Here is an 18,723-nt window from a genome sequence, read left to right as displayed (position 1 = left end):
TCATTTAGCCGTATCTTTGAAGTAAAGGGATGTGTTGATGCACGTGCAAAACGCTGCGAGTATGTGTTTTATTCGTGTAGGTTTTGGTTGAATTCGACTTGAAAACTGTCATTTATTCGGTGTATTTTTTTTACTGTCTTCCATTTCTTTTCCTCTTGAATCCATTGAATTATTCCATTTTTCTTAGCTTATTTACTGAAAATCCAAATTGTCACACTTAAGTCAGACTCATCGCAAATTTTGATCAAGTCGAATTTTTTTTTTCTCTTGTGTTTTGTTTTCATTTTCATAAATTGTGTGTTCATAATTGTTTCTTGAAAAATTGTTTTCAAATTCTTCCCCTTCATTTTTGTTTTCTCGAATTGTGTGTTTTTTCATGAATTTAGTCCGATGTTGGTGTCGTCGATGCCACTAAATAATCGCCTACAATGATGCCGTTGTCTGGCATAACTCCCATTACACCTAAAAAAAATCATACAATAAAGAAAAAAAGAGATAGAAAATAATAAAAGAAAAGAAAGAAATAACTAAAAAAAGAAGAATAAGCACGACTAAATGATTTCGGTTGGAGTTTATGGAATAAACACTTGAACGAAAAGCACAAACACAAGCACAAATAGTAGTAAAACCAAAACAGAAAAAAACACGATCACACCAAAATGAACATCAGCAAACAAACATAAATTCATAAAATTTACAAATAAAATGTAGCAATAAACGCATTAACAAAATAGTAAAATGGATTGAAATGTAAAGAGAGGCAGAGACGGGGAGAAAAAACGTACACACACAAATTAGGAATGAGAATGCCAATGCATTAGTTGCTAAATTGACGATATTGCATTTCATTTTCTGTGAAAATGTTTGCACATCGAACGAATTCACAACAAATCGAGGGGTTTAACTTTTGGCATCATCTTCATCGTCGTCGTCGTCGTCGTCGTCGTAGCTGCCTTTTTTGTAATTTGTGTTTAAATATTTGGATAATTCGAAGTTTTGCCCGGAAAAAAACTTTCCATTAAAAGTAAAGAAGTTTTTTTTCTGCTAGTTTGAATCCAAGGTTGGACACAATTTCCTGTTATTCCCAATGCAAACGAGCTTATCTCTTTGAAATAACTCAAATGTTTATATCGTAATAAACTGTTTTTTTCTGCTCTGATCATTTCTGACCAACAGTTGAACTGAGCTTTTTCTGACCGAGAACTCGACTGATAAACACTGACAACTTTCAAGGTGAGATTTTCTCACTTTTGTACCCTTTCGCTATTTACATCGTCGCATACCGACGACTGTCATCAGCTTCCATCAGTAGAAATAATTTTTAGCATGTTATCAAATTTGAGCAAACGAAAAACACATGGCTTAACTTTGCACTGCCTCGCTCTCTCCCTCACTCTCTCTCTCTCTCTCTCTCTCTCTCTCTCTCTCTCTCTCTCCCTCTCTCTCTCTGTGTGTGTGTGTGTGTGTGTGCACAATTTAAATAGAATAAATCGAAATGGTGTTGTCTCAACCCCTAGAGACGAAATGCATTATTATTCAGAGAAACTGTCATTACAATTCGATATGTATAGATGGTGTTTAGTGTCTTCAAATGAAGATAAGGGTGCAAAGAAGCAAATTCGAATTTATATATGGATTGTCTGAAGCATTTATTTATTTTTTTCCACTGTCGCCCTCCCTCTCTCTCTATTCTATGTTGCCATTTTGCTACTTTTTCCACATAAATTTTCTGTTGCGTTGGAATTTCAATTGCGGTACCGAGTAAATGAGATGCAATTCAGCATTTGTGTCTGTATGTGTGTGTGTGTGTGTGCAACATCTGCAACTGTTTATTATTGGGCAAATGTATTCGATATGCATGCGAATACGGTTATTGCTTTGTAACTTGCCTGCATGATAAAATGTGACTGTGAGTGTGTGTCTGTATCTCTGTATACAGTTATTTTGAACTAAATATTTCGACTCTTCGAAATGCTTCGAATAAAAATGGAATAGATTAAATAAAAACCCATGATGGTCACACATGCACAACATTAAAATGAAAATCCCATTCCCGTTGCCGGGTTTTGCCGAAATGGAAAATGGGAGATGCGAAAGGAAGAGAGACAGACACACAGAAAAATGGCAAAGCTAGCGAGAGCGTGTGCGAGTGTGAGGCGTTCGGAAATCGTGGTACACTCTATCTCACCAGTAAATTACACAGTACAGGCAAAATGCTAAAACAACATAATGTTGTGAGTGAAAAGGTGCACATTTTACAACCAATGACACCACAGCCAACAACATGCAACCAGACGATGAAGACACCGAAGTAAAACATCCACATACGATCATTTGCTCTCGTCGGCCGACTAACAAATGGTTTATGTAATTTTGCCTTTTATAACGGTGCCCACCACCAAAAATACGAATGTGTGCGTGTGAGTGTGTGTGTGTGCTGTGTAGCCACTCTGAAATCCTCTGTCACATTTTAAAATATGCAGAAATTATAGTTTAGCCACTAAATTTTTTGATATTACCTATTTGCAAAGTTTGGCTGCATGTGTGCCTTTTATTAGGTGGGACCAAATATTTTACATAAAGTGGCTACACATACATAACTTTTTCGTTCTGGGTTCCCTGTTCCTCATTCTCATCCGCTTTTTCTTATTTCGTTGCCATCATTTCCCGTCCTCTTCGTGTGGTCGTGTGTATTTTTCGTTTGCATTTTTGCCTTGGCACCGACACCGAGATTTTTCGATGCTATCAATTTACTACTTGTGCCACTACGTATTCGAAATTGCTTAAATCGAACGATAAGTCGCCATTATTGCGGGGATTATCTCGTAACATTGCATTATTTCGGGGAGGAAAATGCATTCGATTCACGTTTTTGTGCAAAGATATGTGAGTGTATGTGTGTGTGTGTTGGGGAAAAGTAAAAGTCGAATAATTCGAGTCCTTCGCATTTTCGGGGCGACAGTGAATAAGTATTTATTGGAATTTCAATCCACCCTGCGCTGCATTTCAATGCATATGTGTCTTACACAAATTCACACATTTGGTCGAATGCATTATTTTATGGCAAATGTGTGTGTATGTGTGTGGATTCTGCATTATAATTACCACCGGGTTTCTTCGTTCGACATGTTGGTTGCACAGCACATGCAAAAGTAACATATCATTTTCGATGCGCCTGCAAATGTAAGTGAGAAGAGAGAGAAGAGAGAGAAGAGAGAGAAGAGAGAGAAGAGAGAGAGAGAGATAGAGAGCGTGCGAGAGAGAGCGACGGAATGTATATGTTTTTTGGATGCGTTGCTGTTATTGGGGTCAAATGTGAGACTGCACGGCAATAGATATGCACTGTGATATGGTGAACAGTGTGACATGCATGTAAAATCTCTTCGATGTTGCGATGGATTATTACAAAATATTGTTCAACATTAGATTTTACTGTAGCGAAACGGGTTTTCGTTTTAGCATTCCACCCGTTATTACCATCAATGGAACGGTGCACTGGCATATAGATTAAGAAAAACTTCAAATGACTTGCAACTAAATGCAATGAATGAATGAAGGGAAATCGAAATGACCCTTGTTATGGATGCATCGACATATTCACCAATGGTTTTTACATTTAGTTTCCTTTTTTTTCTTTATGGCTCTTTCTCTGCGTATGTTCTGTTTACTATTTTGTTTCGCTTGGCCAAATGCGTTAGGCTACTTTCAAAAAGCTCTGGGCCAGACATCGTTGCTGTTGTAGACCTTTTATCGTGTACGATGTAAAAGTATGGCAAGTTAATATTGTAGCAAAGTAATGAAAAAATTTTCGAATGGTACGGGGCAAAACTTTATCTCTCTCCTCGGTGTGTGTGTGTGTGTGTGTGTGTGTATGAATGATACGATGTTCGATTCGATTGGAACGAGTTATGGCAATGCATCGGAAATGGTTCAAATGAACATTGTGTTTTCCGCAATTTCGGATCATGTATAATTTTCTTTCGAACTCGTGTGTCTGTTCAGTATGATGCTTACAAGAACTTCATGTTCGTTCAAACATCAAGTGTAGTGCATTGCATACATCATTGCATTCACACACTCTTTTAACGCTCTTTCGCCATCTCATCGTCGACTTCGTCATCATTACGTTGCATTCTCAGTCATTGTTGCATAAACGGAGTGTGCATATTTTTTCGATGAGTAATTATATTGCATCTTTCCTATATCTGACGACTACTGTCGTCGTTCGCATAGATTATGCAATATATGGACTCTGTATATTTACATCCACACTCACACACACATACCCATGCCTCTTGTGCTTTATGCAATGCGTGCACATTAGAGGTTAAACTAAGCGTCATCGTCAACGTTCAACTTTGCGTAGACTGGCCACGCATTTGCAAACGGCACAATCTGCCAACTCTGAAATCCGTTCGTTCATTTGCCAAAAAATGCGTAACGGAAGTTGGCTCATTTGATAGTTGTTTTTCTATTTTCACAAAGTTGAAGCCATTTTCAAATGCTTTTTAACATATGAAAGTGTTTTCCTTTTTTGTGTTGTGTCGTCGTCGTCGTCGTCGTAATTTTGTACGGAATTTCCATCAGATCTTTTCGAATCAACCTCAAAATACGGCCAGCCCAACTGTATGAGAAAGAAAGATCCATAAAAAGTTCGTGCATTTACATAAACCGATATAGACTATAAAAGCAATTTGCAGTACTATAGCATGTCCCAGTGAATGCATGTGTATGTGTGTGTGCTTGTATGGTACACCCTCTTTACATTTTCGGGAGACGATAATGGCCCCGAATACATTGAATTCTAAGCGATAAAATGCTATTTTATATGACAAAATCGACCGCTAATACGACACTTACATGAAAATCGTATTTATTATGCAGTGAATGGCCAGAGTGTTTGGAATTAGTGGTTTAAATTCAGCATGTACTTGCACGTATTGCTGCGATACGTCTCTCTTTCGATGTAGGTTTTTGTCTTTCTCGCTCTCTCACTCTCTGATATCCACTCTTTCTAGCACCCTCTCCCTTTCTGTTTGTATCTCTGTTTCTCTCTTTCTCACGCTCTCGTAAATATTTGCGACGTCCTTTTTTTATCTCTAATGTGCATCCGGGCGCTAGAGCCCAAGACAAACTGGAAACGCTTGCCTAAAATGATATGCTGAGGTCAGTGAAACTCTTGTTAATAAGAGTTTTTATGTAGATGCTTTGCATTGCAAAATCTTACAGTCAGCCGGAAACTTTCTGAACACATTTAAATGTAAATATCGCATGAGGACAAGAGCTGATCGAGAGCGAGAGCGAAAACGAGTCAGCCAGAGAGAGAGGAAGAGAGAGAGAGGAAGAGAGAGAGAGAGAGAGAGAGAGAGAGAGAGCAAGAAAGAGACCAGGAGCAAGAGTGAGAATGTGCGACGGATGGAGATAGAGTGTAAACATCATGCTGATTTTCGATGTGAAAATCTCCGGTACGATTCGAGATTGTCCATAATAAAAACAAAATCAAGCTTTTAGAGATGAACGGACGATAGAATGGACGATGTTTTTGTCAGTTGAGACACTTGCCTATAGCTATTTACACCAATGGTTCACCCTATCCGAAAATGTGTCTCAGAATCACACCAGCAACTAAAACAACACACTCGAAAAAAAGAGAGATATTGCACGGAAACGATGGGAATACGAAAGAATTTCACGAGAGTGAAAAAAGTATGCTCCGTGATTGCTTACCAAAAATGGTTAATTGAATGTTGTACACAGAACAACCACACACACACAAATAGAAAAACGAATGCTACGAATTTTAGCGGTTTTCATATTATTTTCCTTTCGAAATATTTTTGTGGCCAATTCATACAAAAGAATGTGCAATATTTTGGGGTTTTGGCTCTCAACAACGGATTGCGAGAACAATTGAGAGAGCGAGACATAGAGAGAGTGAACACAACCGAATCAAAGTGGAAAAATAGTATAACCAAATATTCGCATTCCGTTTTGGAAAAGGCGGAAATTCATTCTAGTTATTATATCGTTCAAACAGTGAAGGGGTTTTCACTCGAAATCCTTTGACACTGTCTGCTTGTATATTGAATTAAACTTCTTAAACATTTCGAATGAAAACTAAAAATGAAAATAATTAAGCATTTTCGTTCCCTGTTTTACGTTTGGGAAATTCGGTTGCGACCGAATTGAAAAAAGCGGCGAAAAATGTGGAAACCAACAACGGGAAAATAGTTTTCAGTCAGCAGAAGAAAAAAAAACCACGAAAGCCAAACATTTCACATGTTTGTGTTAAAAATGAGTGCACATACTTTTCTTCTCTGTGAATCCATCTCATAGTTAGTTTGCGCAACTATCCCGGTTTATTACAGAATTTTAAATGGAAAATCACGATAAAATCCACCATCAGGTGGATCATAAAATTTGTTGAGAGAGAGAGAGAGAGAGAGAGAGAGAGAGAGATAGAGAGAGAGAGAGAGAGAGAGATAGCGGATTTGGAATTTTACGATTCGTTGTGCTCGCACACAATTTTGAAATGCGTTCATTTTGTTTGTGAGTGTTTTGATCTGTGAATACCAACTCGATAAACACTGCAAACTAAATCTCGCTATTCAAATTGCTGTTTGAACAGTTGGCTGAAGAGAATTGTTGATCGTCAGTACCGAATGAATGGAATGAAAAATAATTATCTCTGTTTCAACAATTTACGGTAAAACAACGAACTTCAAAACTACTTTTAATTCATTTTGATTGATTTGATTAAGAAATAGTTGCATGATGCGACGGGCTGAAGGAAAAAAACACCAACTCTCGACATCATTTAACAAAATTCATATTTCCTCTTGATTAATATATAACTCTGGAATAAAGTAATTTGATTAAAAACTTTTGACCGCAATTCTAGCTCATTCAATTATTCATCAAATGGAGGAGGAAAAAAAAGTTGAACCTTTTGTCATAGTGCATCCTTGAACGGAATGGCATCAAATACAATTCATAAACACATCCACACCCATACACAGTTGATTTGGAATGAATGCAAACAAAATCACTGCTCGGGAAATAATTATGGGTTGTTCAGTTGCGGTTAGCAAAATTGTAACGGAACATACACACGCACACATTCAAACAACAAAAAGAGCACAAAAATCGGTTTTAGTCAAAAATAAAAAGGGTTGCATATCCCTAGTGCGTTGGTCAAATGGTTAAAATTTCATGTGTATTTTGGGAGGTTGTCGAAAAAAATGTCGATTTAGTAACAGGTAAATCCGTTAATATCAAAAATAGCAAAGTGCGCGAGGGGGTTGAACGGATTGTTGGAGTGAAAAAAGAATGACGCTATAAATGGTTGCTAAATTCAATAAATACGATTTGTTGTTGTTTCATCCATTTGGAATGACTTGTTCATTGTATTTCGTTCAGTACTCTTTGTAAGTGCAGAAAATACGGACAACAATACAAAAAACAAACGCATCATTCGCAATGGATGACAGAATTTATTTGGCCAAAATAGTGAAGGAAAGAGAGAGCTGTTTATTGTTTGGATTAGTTTCGCATTTTTGCATGGTTTAGAGAAATAAAAAAGAAACACGTGTTAGATGGATCACATGGACCGTTGCAACCATGTAGACCAGACAAAGCCTCACTTAATCCAAAAACAAGGAAAAAATTATCTATATTCAAATGGCATACGCGCGCGTACATACGCGAGTAATAATGATAGACAAGTTGAAAATATATATATATATAGATATTGTCAACAACACAACAAAAATGATTTTTTTTGGTTTAAATTTAATCCGTATAAAAAAAATGTTCATATCAAATGATTGTTACCTGTTGGATAAGGCAATCCAAAACTAGGATATCCTGAATAGCTGCGTCCAGCTGCATAGGCAGCATACGCAGCAGCCGGAAAACCTGTATCACAAACGACCGAACACACTATTATTATTGGTACGTTGAGTTGTTTTTTTCTCGAAATATAAATGCAAAAACCAAAGAGGTATCCATTCAATAGTACTCACCTTCTGGTAATGTTCCCAATCCCCACATTATATTATCTGATTGGATGCGGAAGCGGTCAAGCGATGGAAAAAGAAACGAAAATCGAGGGAAAAAATAGAAAAATCATGAATTAATTTCTTTGTATTAAATAGCATTGGTTTGGTATTATGAATATGGCTTGAAGAATCAATAGTATTTTTTTGCATTAGTTCGACGATCAATTACGAAAAATAAACAGAAAAGAATAATACGAATATATGGAAAAATTAAATAAATGTAGAGCAAAAAATGTGTATTCCATTTTTTCTCAATTTTTTTTGTGTGTTTGGATTGTTGTTCATTTGTTTTGTAAGTTAGGAGGATATAAAAAAATATAAAAAAAAAACTCTCTAAAATCTCACAAATAAACCACAAAAATAGATATTGACGGACAATGAATTATTAAGAGAAAATCGACGGTTTTCACTACGAAAATTATATACCTATATGTTCTATTTATGTATGTGATTATATGGTTTGGTTGTTGTTATTTCATCTAGAGTAATATTTATGCGCTCGCTAAATGTTTACAAAAAAAATTATATATATAAATGTGTGTATTCTTTTGGACACGATAGATCTATTTTGCAATGAATGTTAAATATATGGATTGTTGTTTGTCTATTTTGCATTCTATTAAAAATGTAAACAAAAATACAGCAAAAATTCGATTATAAAAACTAGAGAAAATAATTGGCACAATATTTGCTTGACTTTTTTTTTGTCTGTCTGGTTGGTTGGTTTGATTGGTTGGTTGGCATTAACACTCGGTTCGACTATTTCGAATTAAATTTTACGCACTAGGTTTGTAATTTTCATTTTGCCAGCTTGTTTTTTTTATCACTTTGATATACAAATACATAAAATGGATTATATATGGTTGTTTCGCTAAGGATTATATATATATATAGAATTTTAATCAGTTACGGTTACATATTTGATTATCTAATTTTGATATGTGCGCATTTTCAACACACACGCGACAATATTTGCGAATGAATGGTTTTCCGTATTTCAATTGACAATTTGTTTTTCTATTTTTTTCAATCCGATAGTATCTCTCTCGGTTATCATTTTCGTTTAATAATCTCTATTAGATTTTGGCGTCCATACTAATTGATTAAGCTAAATTCTTCGAAATCGAATATAAATTTAATCCAATCGCACAATAACTGCAGGACATTTTCAATCGGCATACAACATTTTTTTTTGATCAATTTAATTGAATATATTTGGTGGCCATTGAACAGCGAAATTAATCCACACGAAAGTGGTTTTAATCATTCTGTTCTCGCTTTTTATTCCCCCATTTGGGAATGTCATGACCTTTTCATTTGCTGCGGATATTTCAGGCGAAAAAAATACGCGAAGAAATTTCGCACGGAGTAATGAACCGGCGCCATGCCACTAAAGCTTTTTATTCATTAAATCCATCAAAATTTAAAGTTTATATGGATTTCTTGTGTTGATGAATGAAGTTACCTTCATTGTTAAAGTTTCTTTTATTATTATTCCGAACAATTTCGAACATTTGGAATTGGGAAAAGTTGAACAATTGAAGTGGTTTTCGCATTTTTGAAGGGAAATAGCTTTTGCTTTACTTTAATTCCCAATGTCCGATACATATCGACATTGCAATAAAATAATGGACATTTGGATGGTCATAAACTTAATTGACTCGATGAACCTGCAAGTACTGTTTGATTTTAGATACGATAGAAAACTACGGACTAAAATTCGTAGAACAATAACTAAAATTGAACAGGGATTTGAACGAAAAACAAGTTGAAACAAAAATAAAATAAATCGAAACACATCATCCAATTATCTTCGATCATGTGATATAAACTACTCGTTCGGTTGGAATATTTTTAGATTCCACATCGTTTTTCAGTTTGTCATTGACAATTTGTTATTCTATCTAAATTACTTATTGTCATTCATTAAAATTCTCGTAAGAATAGGAACGGATTATTCACTTGACTTATATCACATGATTTCAAACTACACAATCGTTGGACGATGTCCTCATTATAGTTCTATGAATTCTTCTCTAAAGAAGAATGACAAAAGAAAATAAATATTGAAAATCATGAATATTTCTAGGGTATTTTTTCACTACGTTCTCTAAATTCAGATCACATTTGGATTGGTATCCACTGCTGGCTTTGGGAGGTGGTCTATGATGTGAATATGGTGTAGCAACAGCAGCAGCCGATGGAGCCGAGGTTGCCGATGTGATCGGCATTTGGACCGAAAAATCCATTCGAATCGGTTGATATTTCGGAAGGAACGAGTTGAAATGTTATGTTCGCGTGAACTCCCCACATGAAGCTCTGAAGCTCTTATTATGTGACGAAATGTGAAATCACACGAGACTCACACATACTCCGATTGCTAACTAATTCGTGTTATTTTATTGAGAAAAAAAAAATAACTGATTACAAAAATAATCTATATTATCGATATAATTGTTGTTTTCTAATCTAAACCTTCATTTATACGAATAAATATGGCACTCAGATTGTAATCGATTTTTCCGAAGCAAGACCAAAGCAAAGTCATGAACATGATGGTGTGGTTCTTCATTTCCGAAGGAATTTGGACATGAAATGAAAACGTGGAAATTGTATGTTCTTTGTGTTTGATTCTACTCAAACACCGAAGAACTTCGAAATCAAACATTTATGAATAGTTCGTGTTTAATGAATCTCAAATCGAATCGAGAGTGAACGAGAAATGAAAAAAAGTACTAGAGAGAGAGAGAGAGAGAGAGAGAGAGAGAGAGAGAGAAAAGGAGGGAGTTTTGATACGAAATTAGAGCAAAGAAATGAATTTGCTGGATAGCAGCAGAAGGGAAATAAAAGACCTATTAATTCAATTATTCAATATGGCCATTGAATAACGCATTCAATGCGGGCATTTGATCGAATTTGTGTGTGAAGAACGAAGGGACTTGATTATCCTTTTTGATCGACTTTTTGATTTCATTGCATTTGTCGCTTGAATAATAGATATAGAAAGCGATAAAAATCAACTCCAACAATTAGTTTTCAACTAAGCACACGCAAAATAACAATATATTGAAAACAGCACAACAACTGGACCGTCGACCGGAATAAAAAAAAACGATACACTCACACAAATATGAAATAGATTAATTAGTTTAGGAAAAATTCGATAAAGAAAGACTGAACGAGAAAAGAAGAAAACAAAAAGCAAACGAAAATAATTTCGTTAGAAAGCAATAACCAAAGAAAAAAACTGTATAGGTATATGAATTGTCTGTGCGCCTCTAAAATAGATAAAGTTTTGCTTCAAATGTTATTGGTTACGTAGTAGTTTTGGTTTTTTCGAATCGGATTCGCACTATTTCGCTAAGTAGCTAATTTGAAAGAACGCCGGCCAATATAGTTTGACCAAAATCGAAATCTCACTAGGTGAAATACTAAGACGATTATTATGATTAGGAATCGTTACATCAAAAACAAAAACAATAGCTCAAAATTTGAGACTCAAATAAAAAAAAATGTTTTTTTCTGTGTGTTTTTTTTAGTTCTCGACATTATCAAAATTCAATATTTAAAAAGAAAATGGAAATTGAATGAGATTAGCATTTATCTACCTAGTGATGAGGCAATACTTCCCAATAGTGGCCCAGAAAGTGAAACCAGGTAATGGCAACGGTATTTTTTTTTAAAGTAAATCGGAATCAGAACGAAAAATATTAGTCGACAGGCTAAACATAACTCACACATACACAACATTTCTCTCTCTTGGCATTGCGACATTGCGGTTTGGTTTGGTTTTGGTAGCGGTGTTGGATTTGGTTTTTCTTTCGGTTTTTTGTCTTTTTTTTCGGCGCCTCTTGGTTTTTGTCTTGCACACATGAGAATTCACCAGTGTTTGTGGGCGGTATTTCAGATCTAAGATCTCATCTAATCAGCTATGCCTTCTCTTAACATTACAGTTCGTTACAATTTAGTATCTATGGCTTCGTATGATATAATTTGCTTTAAGATTACATTTAAAAATATATCTGTAAAATCTAAAATTCATCTAATGATCTGACTTTGAGCTTCTCCATTTTTATTAATGCCCTTGGCACGGGAAACTTTGATTTCGTTGTATTTTTGTAGTAGTCAGAACGTTTTTTGTTGTTGTAAATTTTGTATTAAACTAAAGATTACGGAACGTTTAGCTAATCAATAAAAGAGGACTAATGAAAATCATCATTTGAAACTGCGGGTTGTAACAACAACAACAACGAAAATATCTGATATTTGATTTGTTAAATGTCTCAAGCAACATGTTAATAAACACGATGTGCGTGTGTTCCTATGCTCATGTCTGGCTTATGGAAATCATTATTTTTGGTTGGTATCTATTGTTTAAATGTCGTTAGCAGTGGAATTTTACTTGCGCTAAATATGTTTAGTTGTTAGGGTTTATTTAGAAAAAAAAAATGTTCATATCTAGAATTAAGTGTCTATTTAGTCAACTTGTTACCTATCGTTGTATTTGGACTGTTTTCGATATTAACAAAAACTGGAAAATATATGTATAAGTATGTATATATCGTTTATTCACACGTTCTTTAAACGAATCGAGTGAATGTTTGGTAGTAATAAAAATAAATTGGAATAAAATGGCTAATCTAAAGAAAAAAAAACGTTGAATTGGTCACAATCGAGTGCCATTCATTTTATCTAAAATCAAAAGTGTTTTTTTTTCTGATTTAAATCTGACATATGACACAAAACCACTAGATAATTTAAAATATTTTCGTCTAAAAAACATATTTGTGTAAAAAAAAGTCAAATCAAAATGGATTTTGTTTTCTGGTTTGTAAATAGAAAATAGGTCCAATTATTAATCTAGCTATATTTTGCACATGTATCGAATCGAATTAATTTGGTTCGTTCGTTCGTTCGTTCAATAATGACAATATTCATCAAAGTTTTAGCTATGTGATATATATAATAATGTAATGTGTACAAAAAAATGTTGGTTTTTTTTTCTTTGGATATTAATTGTGTGTCTGATATGTTGACGAGCTTTCTTCTAAAATTCACGCCTCACACAATTAAATCTCACAATCAAAAAGAAAATGTTGTGACAAATACATTAGATTCACAAACGAGAACGAAAAACCTAAAATTGACATAGTTATGATTAAATGTGGGCTATTTGCTTAGTCTAAATTTGTAAAACTCTCAGTGGCTGATATATATAGATTAAACAAAGACAGAGATCATATATATACTATTTTAAAGGATCTATTATACGATCTCCTATTACAGATCAAACTTTTTCTTTGCTCTTTAAATCTGGTTAATTTTTATTTTCAGTTTGTATTTCGTGTTTGAGTATTTGTTTCTTGGTTTTCATGTATTTTTTTTTTTTCGTATAAAGTAAATACTTCTTTCATTTGAGTATTTTTTTTCTGTTTTTCCTTGATAGTTGAGCAAAAAATGGTAGCTCTTCAATGTTTCATTACTTTTCTTATCATTGTTCATAGTGTATCATTTCTTATACGTTTTTTTCTCGCATTTTCATGATTTTCATTTATTTCTTCTTGATTCGAAATTACAATGACTGATTTGTGGCAAAGTTTGATTCATTTTCATCTAAATTACTCTTGATTAACAATTTAAAAGAATATTAATAATATATCATTTATATGTTTCTTCTTTAAAAAAAACGTTTATGGTTTAGATGCGTGACAGGTTAAACTGAAGTAATGAAAATAAATGAATTGAATGATGAATGATTCGTTGCTTGTGGAATGCCGTGAAGAGCTTGTTTGGTTTTGAAAAAGGGATGTTTCATTTTCTTTCTTTATGTCGCAACTCAGCCCAGCCACACAGCGCACACAGTATTTAGTCACGAAAATACGAAGAATGCCACACATGTCATGCACAGGAATGTGTCGAGAAAAACAAATAGAAGGGATTTACTTGTGTTGAATTGTCATTGCCACGCAAAATGGCTTAGGAGTGTTTCTGCGTGTTTTGCATTGTTTTAGCCAATGTTTTTTTTTTGTTTACAAGAAAAATGTGCGAGACATATCAAGGGGCTGCAGGCCCAATAATTCGGACAATGGATAGGATAGAGTGGCAGTTGCACGAGGCGTTGCCGTAGCCGGAGCCGAAGGGATTTGATGATGGGCATGATGTGGATGCGAACGCAACGATGCAGTTGCTGTTGCAGCCAACAAACGCTTATAGCTGAGCGCAGCGGCCGTGTCATACAGCGTTTGCTGTGGCGACGGCGAATATTGTAAAATGGATGGAGCTGGAGTTGCAATTGGAATTATGTGTGCCGTTTGATGATGGTGTGGCTGCTGTTGGTGTTGGTGCTGTTGTAATTGCTGGTGATGATGATGTTGTTGGTGGTGATGATGTTGAATACCAGATATTGACGCTGGCAATGGATAGGGTGCATATCGTAAAGAACTAGTTGCCGCACCAACAGTTGCTGTTGATGGACCACCACTCAAAACTACCAACTCACCGTATGCCGTCCTTCCAGATGCACGCGTTTTGGCAAGATTCGTCGGTAGCATCACTTCTTTCGGTTGCGCTTTCTTACATTCGACCTGGGGTTCCATGCGCAAAGCATCGATCGAAGAATCCATGCGAGACGGAAAAAAAACACATGAAACGAGAATATAGAGAATAAAAGAGTTTTAATAAGAAATTTTGCTTAGATAAATACCCAATTTGAATTCGAATCCGAATCCGAAAAGAGAGAGTTTGTATCCAAGGCTGATTTACTTTACGCTTCACAAAACTCGCAAATTATACAAATTATATAAAATAGCATAAATTGATACATCAGAGCGAGCGGGAGGAAACACAGTCGACTCATGTCGCAGTAGAGTGCGCTATTTAAATCATTTCATGTTTGCATTTTTTTTCTCTGTGTTATATTGATGCTGCTGCTGTTGTTGTTGCTGCCACTCTTTCTTTCTCTGGGCTGTGTGTGTGTGTTTGTGTCGGTCGCCCGGTTTTTATGTGTGCATTTGATTTGGCGGCAGAGCTGAGGCAGCTCTTGTGAACACCGCAATTTATTCACTCGGTGAAAATCATACAAAAATCGCTTGCATAGCGATAAATTCCAGAGTCGTTTTTCATTTTCTAATGGCACCATTTATAGTCAGTGTACGATAGAGAGTGAAAGGGAACGGGCAAACGAGAGGATGCAGAAAACACGCGAGCAATCTAGATGCGAACGTTTACACACGCACTCAAACAACTCCACTTAAAATAATTTCGTTGTTGTCGTTTGTTCATTCCGTGGTACCGAAAATCCAAGAGAGCTCTCTCTCTCTCCCTCTCTCTCTCGGCTGGCGAGCCGAACGAAGTGAATGCCATAGATGCAGACAGGACGAGAAGCATAAGCAGCAGAGCAAAAGAGAGGGGGAGCGACAGAAAGCATGAGTGAGAGATCGGCCGTGCACACAGCTTTGGCAAGACCACTTTACAGCATTCACTTCACGTACATTCAAAATCATTTGGATTCAGTTTAATCACATTGTTTAGGGTAAAATATAATTGTAACCGAGCATAAATGACAGCAGAATTCATCTTTCTAAACGATACCATTCGAATCAACGTCCCTCATTCGCTTTCTTTGTTGCTCGCCTTGCTCACCACCACCGCCACTCTGCCACCGCCATCATATCTCTTTCTCTATCGTGTCGCATCGCGTTTATGTGCTAAATTTGTTATATGGCATTCATCATTTCGAACACAATGAGCACCAAACACACAACACGGTTTACAGCGACAACTTACAGCGGAGAAAAACAAGAAAGGAGAGAGAGAGAGAGCGAGCAAGCGACAGAGCTCACCATCATTATGTACAAAACGCGTCGTACACACTAACTAGTGTGCTGCGTGCATGCTTGTTCTTTTTTCCCCGATTTTTTTTTCGGTCGTACTGCTTTTTTCTCTGTGTTGTTGTTGCTGCTGGTGCTGGTACTAGTGCTGTTGTTGATGTTGTGATGTTTTTCTTCGCAGCAGCGGCAACATGTAAATGGGGTTGAATTTCAATGTATAAATCCATTATTTTCGGGTGAAATTTACTTGTTTGCGGTGACTAGCAAAAGAGAGAGAGAGAGAGAGAGAGAGAGAGAGCGAGTGTGTGTGTGTGTGTGTGTGTGTAGGAGAACGAGTCAGCGAATGAGAGCGACAAGGCATTTTCGGTGTCCAATGTGTTACATGCCATTGCCAAATGCAAACAGAAAGCAATTTTTATAAGCCATTCCATAGCCAAAATTTTCGACCGCCAACTCATTTCATACAATGACGGTTCGAACGGCGAAATAATTATATGGCAGTTTGCTGTAATGCATGGTATTTCGTCTTTTCGTGTGTTTCGTTCGTTTGGTTGCTCTTTCGAGAATATATAAAGGGTGTCCCAAAAGTACCTGACCGATTTCTTTTTTGAAAAAAATCTGCAATTACCGACGGATTTTTGTCATATTTGACAGGTGACGTCTCAAAACTATAGGATTTAGTTCTGATTGGGCTTCCGACCCAATACATGACAGACAAACTAGTAATCGAACCCTAAGTTTCACACTACAAAAACAGTCCTCCCTTAATATTACAAGGTATAAGTACCGAAGGACTTTTCGGTATCATGCACCGTCTTTTTGGATATGGTTTGTTCAAAGAACTTTTTCCTTCCATCTTATACTTTATTTTCACCGAAGAAACCCAGTGAGCAATTCTGACTATAAATATATGCATAAACCATAGGCATATAATGTGTATACAAGTATGTTTAATACAGGCCTCACTAACATTGTATTATTATACAGAATTGTGCCTATTTCAGGCATATGGTCCACTTTAGTAATTTTATAATGTGATTGGTCCATTGACTATACATATCTCAGGTCTATTACAGACATATAAATAATGGGCCTGGTCAGGCCTGCGCTCCCATATAAACTACATAGAAACTGCGTTACAAAATCACCATCCTGACAGGCCTAAATGAAGACATTTTTGCTCATTGGGAACTGATTAGAAATTTTGAATAGTTTACGAGATATCGTTATTGAGCCAATTTCGGCTCGTTTTGGCCGTTTTGGCCAAATTGGCCACGACCGGGACAAGAAAAATTTAAAATTTAAACTCAAATTGACGGTCTAGGACTTGACGAACATATCACATTAGAATTTTTTTTCCAGTAGCCTTATTTAAAGTGATTTAGAGCAATTCGTCAACACCTTTGTTGAAAAAACAACATTTTTTGACGAATTTTCCCTAATTTTTTACCGAATTTGATAAAATTTCTCAACAAAACCAATTTAATTCGTACAAAATATCTTTGAAAAATGTTGTATCGAAAGTCCACCACATTTTGGAGTCATTTGAACACGATATTCAATCGATCCATGTCGGAAAAATCAACATTTTCCCGAACTTTAGGGCTCAAATTATGCTCTAAAATAGAAGCCGCTGGTTTGGTCATAAATGGAAAAATCATATGAAATTCAACTCCGAACCAAATCCTATAGTTTTGAGACGTCACCTGTCAAATATGACAAAAATCCGTCGGTAATTGCAGATTTTATTCAAAAAAGAAATCGGTCAGGTACTTTTGGGACACCCTTTATTCGGTGTCGTTGAATGGGGTGAATGAGAGCCCAGAGCACACGGGACGGACAATCACGCACACGTAGCGCACTTTGCCAATGGAATGTTCTCACAATGAATTACACCGAACAACAGCACGAAATCAGCTTAGATTTTTATTTCCACAAATGTCCTTGTTTGTAGCTCTCGAACTTTTGACCATATAATTTGTATGGTGTAATTATTTTTGACAGCATCGTCTCCGGCCATAATGACTGAGGTAGGCAACACAACAACAATACCATTTCTACTTGATTTCTTTCTTCCTCTCTCTCTCTCTCTCTCTCTTTTTCTATTTCTGTTGTTGCTATTATTCTTTCGCTCTTGGCATTGCGGCTCCATTGGAGTTGGAGGGAGGTGGTTGAAAACAAAAACATTGTTTCCATCATTTCGACAATATTTGTTCTCGTTTGTGATTTCAATTTGTGTGACTATTGCCACTATCATTTTCAAAACTGTTCGGTAATTTCATTTCGCCTCTATTCTCTTGGACGAATGGAGCGGCGGTTAATAGTTATTTGCGACATAAACGAAATAAAACAGCTCATTGTTGTACTTGTAAAGCAGTAAAACCGAACAACGCAAACATTTAATGAATGCTTAATTTGACTTGGTCGGTGCTCGGAAATGGGAGAAAGAGAGAGAGAGCGTGAGCGTGACTGGTGTACATTGTACATCACACACACATTCAGTCACTTGGAATTGCACATTCTCTCTACGGGGCCAGCACCGCCGATGCTTCTCACATATTGGCGCAGTGAGAAAATTAAAACATGACTTTGTAACAACAATGTTTTCGGCTGCTGGCGCGTTGACACGAATTCTAAAATGGACTTTCACACTAAGGAATCGCTTTTTCTCATCCCAAGCCTTGCACACAACAGCAACACGACAATGACGACGACGACGCAACACACCGACGCTTCAATATTCATAATTACGTAAAGCATTACGGGTGTATTCACAGCGGTGCTTAGCGCATTTACCAAAAATGATTAAAGCAAGCGTAACGATTTACAAAAGA

At 36.1% G+C, this 18,723-nt stretch overlaps 1 protein-coding gene across 8 annotated transcripts in view; it reads right to left on the bottom strand.

Moving 5' to 3' along the window:
* The window catches only part of LOC129578623 (RNA-binding protein Musashi homolog Rbp6), a 380,177-nt gene that overhangs the window by 20,300 nt on the left and 341,154 nt on the right, over positions 1 to 18,723 (bottom strand). For 4 of the 8 annotated variants that reach the window (XM_055467457.1, XM_055467451.1, XM_055467454.1 and 1 more), the window contains 3 exons: positions 14,560 to 14,644; positions 8,025 to 8,060; positions 7,834 to 7,941 (listed from right to left, as the gene is read on the bottom strand). In XM_055467457.1, the coding sequence (XP_055323432.1) occupies positions 7,834 to 7,941; positions 8,025 to 8,060; positions 14,560 to 14,644 (229 nt within the window). The remainder of the gene's footprint in view (positions 1 to 7,833; positions 7,942 to 8,024; positions 8,061 to 14,559; positions 14,645 to 18,723) is intronic. The other 4 variants (XM_055467458.1, XM_055467456.1, XM_055467452.1 and 1 more) reach the window with 1 other exon arrangement.

Source organism: Sitodiplosis mosellana, unplaced genomic scaffold (genome assembly GCF_009176505.1).
Source record: "Sitodiplosis mosellana isolate CC-2019 unplaced genomic scaffold, AAFC_SMos_1.0 Smas_scaffold_6226, whole genome shotgun sequence".
NCBI lineage: Eukaryota > Metazoa > Arthropoda > Insecta > Diptera > Cecidomyiidae > Sitodiplosis > Sitodiplosis mosellana.
The sequence above is the reverse complement of the archived record's forward strand: the minus strand, read 5'-3'. Positions and strand labels throughout refer to the sequence as shown.